The sequence below is a fragment of the Rhagoletis zephyria genome, unplaced genomic scaffold, assembly GCF_001687245.7.
Source record: "Rhagoletis zephyria isolate East Lansing unplaced genomic scaffold, Rhagoletis_zephyria_1.1 Rzeph_scaffold_70209, whole genome shotgun sequence".
Taxonomy (NCBI): domain Eukaryota; kingdom Metazoa; phylum Arthropoda; class Insecta; order Diptera; family Tephritidae; genus Rhagoletis; species Rhagoletis zephyria.
The window spans coordinates 1-1,325 of NW_016227260.1; the positions used below are offsets into that span (position 1 = coordinate 1).

The 1,325-nt window shown below is 46.0% G+C and overlaps 1 protein-coding gene across 1 annotated transcript; it reads right to left on the minus strand.

Moving 5' to 3' along the window:
• Positions 1 to 160: 160 nt before the first annotated feature.
• On the minus strand, positions 161 to 1,147 carry LOC108357087 (RIMS-binding protein 2-like; the record flags this gene model as incomplete). Its single annotated transcript, XM_017608180.1, has 3 exons — positions 161 to 422; positions 486 to 887; positions 957 to 1,147. Coding segments are annotated over 3 exons (855 nt in total), but the record flags the coding sequence as incomplete, so codon positions are not given.
• Between the last annotated feature and the right edge of the window lie 178 nt (positions 1,148 to 1,325).

A 1,325-nucleotide genomic window follows, 5' to 3' on the forward strand; every position in this document is an offset into this window, starting at 1 on the left:
GGGAAATGAGTCTCTAGAAGAGCCAAGAGAGTGTCATTCATTGTCCCCGTTAAGGCCTCTTAAGTGAGATCAGCTTAGGGATTTTAACATGGTAACGGCTGCAAATCGCCGAAACCGAATTCCATAGGCCCATTGGTGTCTGAATTCAATATTTACTTACTTGGTATTAGTATCGGCGCACTATCAGCCGATTGTGCGTCCCGCGATTTGGTGCGTATGGTGACCGCACGTGGGTTAAATACGCCCAATTTGCCGATATCGATGAGCGCATGATCCCCAGTTGGTGAATTAATGTCCGTCACTTTTTTACCATCGGCGTACACAGCATAGCCGGTTACGGGGCCAGAAGAAGTTGGCCGGTTAACCGGCTGCCATGTCACCAGAATGGTACCATCTTGAGGACCAGCCTCAAGTTGGATATCCTATAAAGAAAAGAAAAGTTATCAGAACAAATTTTAACTGGAAATACTGTAGCACAAACTCACCTGTGGCGGATCGGGCAAACCCTTAGTCAACGTGCGGAAATCGGCATACGCACCCGGTGCCTCTTCTTGCGGACGTCCTGGTGTTTGTTGTCCACCTGGTGCGCGTAAGTGCTTAGCGCGTACAGTGACCCGATATTGTGTGCTCGGGGCCAGCCCGGTAATGGTGTGCCGATAGACGCCTGGCTTCACTGTGCGCACTTCAACATTATTCACGCACACCACGTGCTGATGATTAGAGTTAGCCGGCAGCCATGAAATTACAGCCGATGAACACGTTATATGTGAAGCGCGTACCGCTGATGGACCCAAATGCGAGGTATCGCGTCCGATTATCATAGTACAAGCGGCATCACGTGATGTCTGACGATTTTGTGTAACACTACGGACGCTGATGCGATGCGGCTATGAGCCGAGAAGAGAGAAAAAAGTCAGAATCAATTCACATTTGTCTGTATTAAATGGATATCTTACCCTATTCGAGTCCACACCCTCGATGAGCGCTCGTGTTCGCTCGTTTGCCTTTACCGTTACTTTCAGTACGCCATCCACGTAGACATGATAGCTATCAATGAGATTGTAACCAACCGGTTCTGGTGGTGACCAGCCAATGAGCACACTTTTATTCAGCTGTCTTTCGAGCGTCAAGTGCTTAGGTGCTGGAACTGTGTAACAAAGGAGTTTAAAGAAAAGCATATCAGATTAAAACGAAAATAAAAATATGTTAATGTTTTATTTTGAGATGATCAAGCATATTTGTGGAAATAAATAACATCGCTCTAGCGTACCTGGAAAAATTCTAATCACAAGGCTAACTAGATAAACAACAAACAAATAATACCA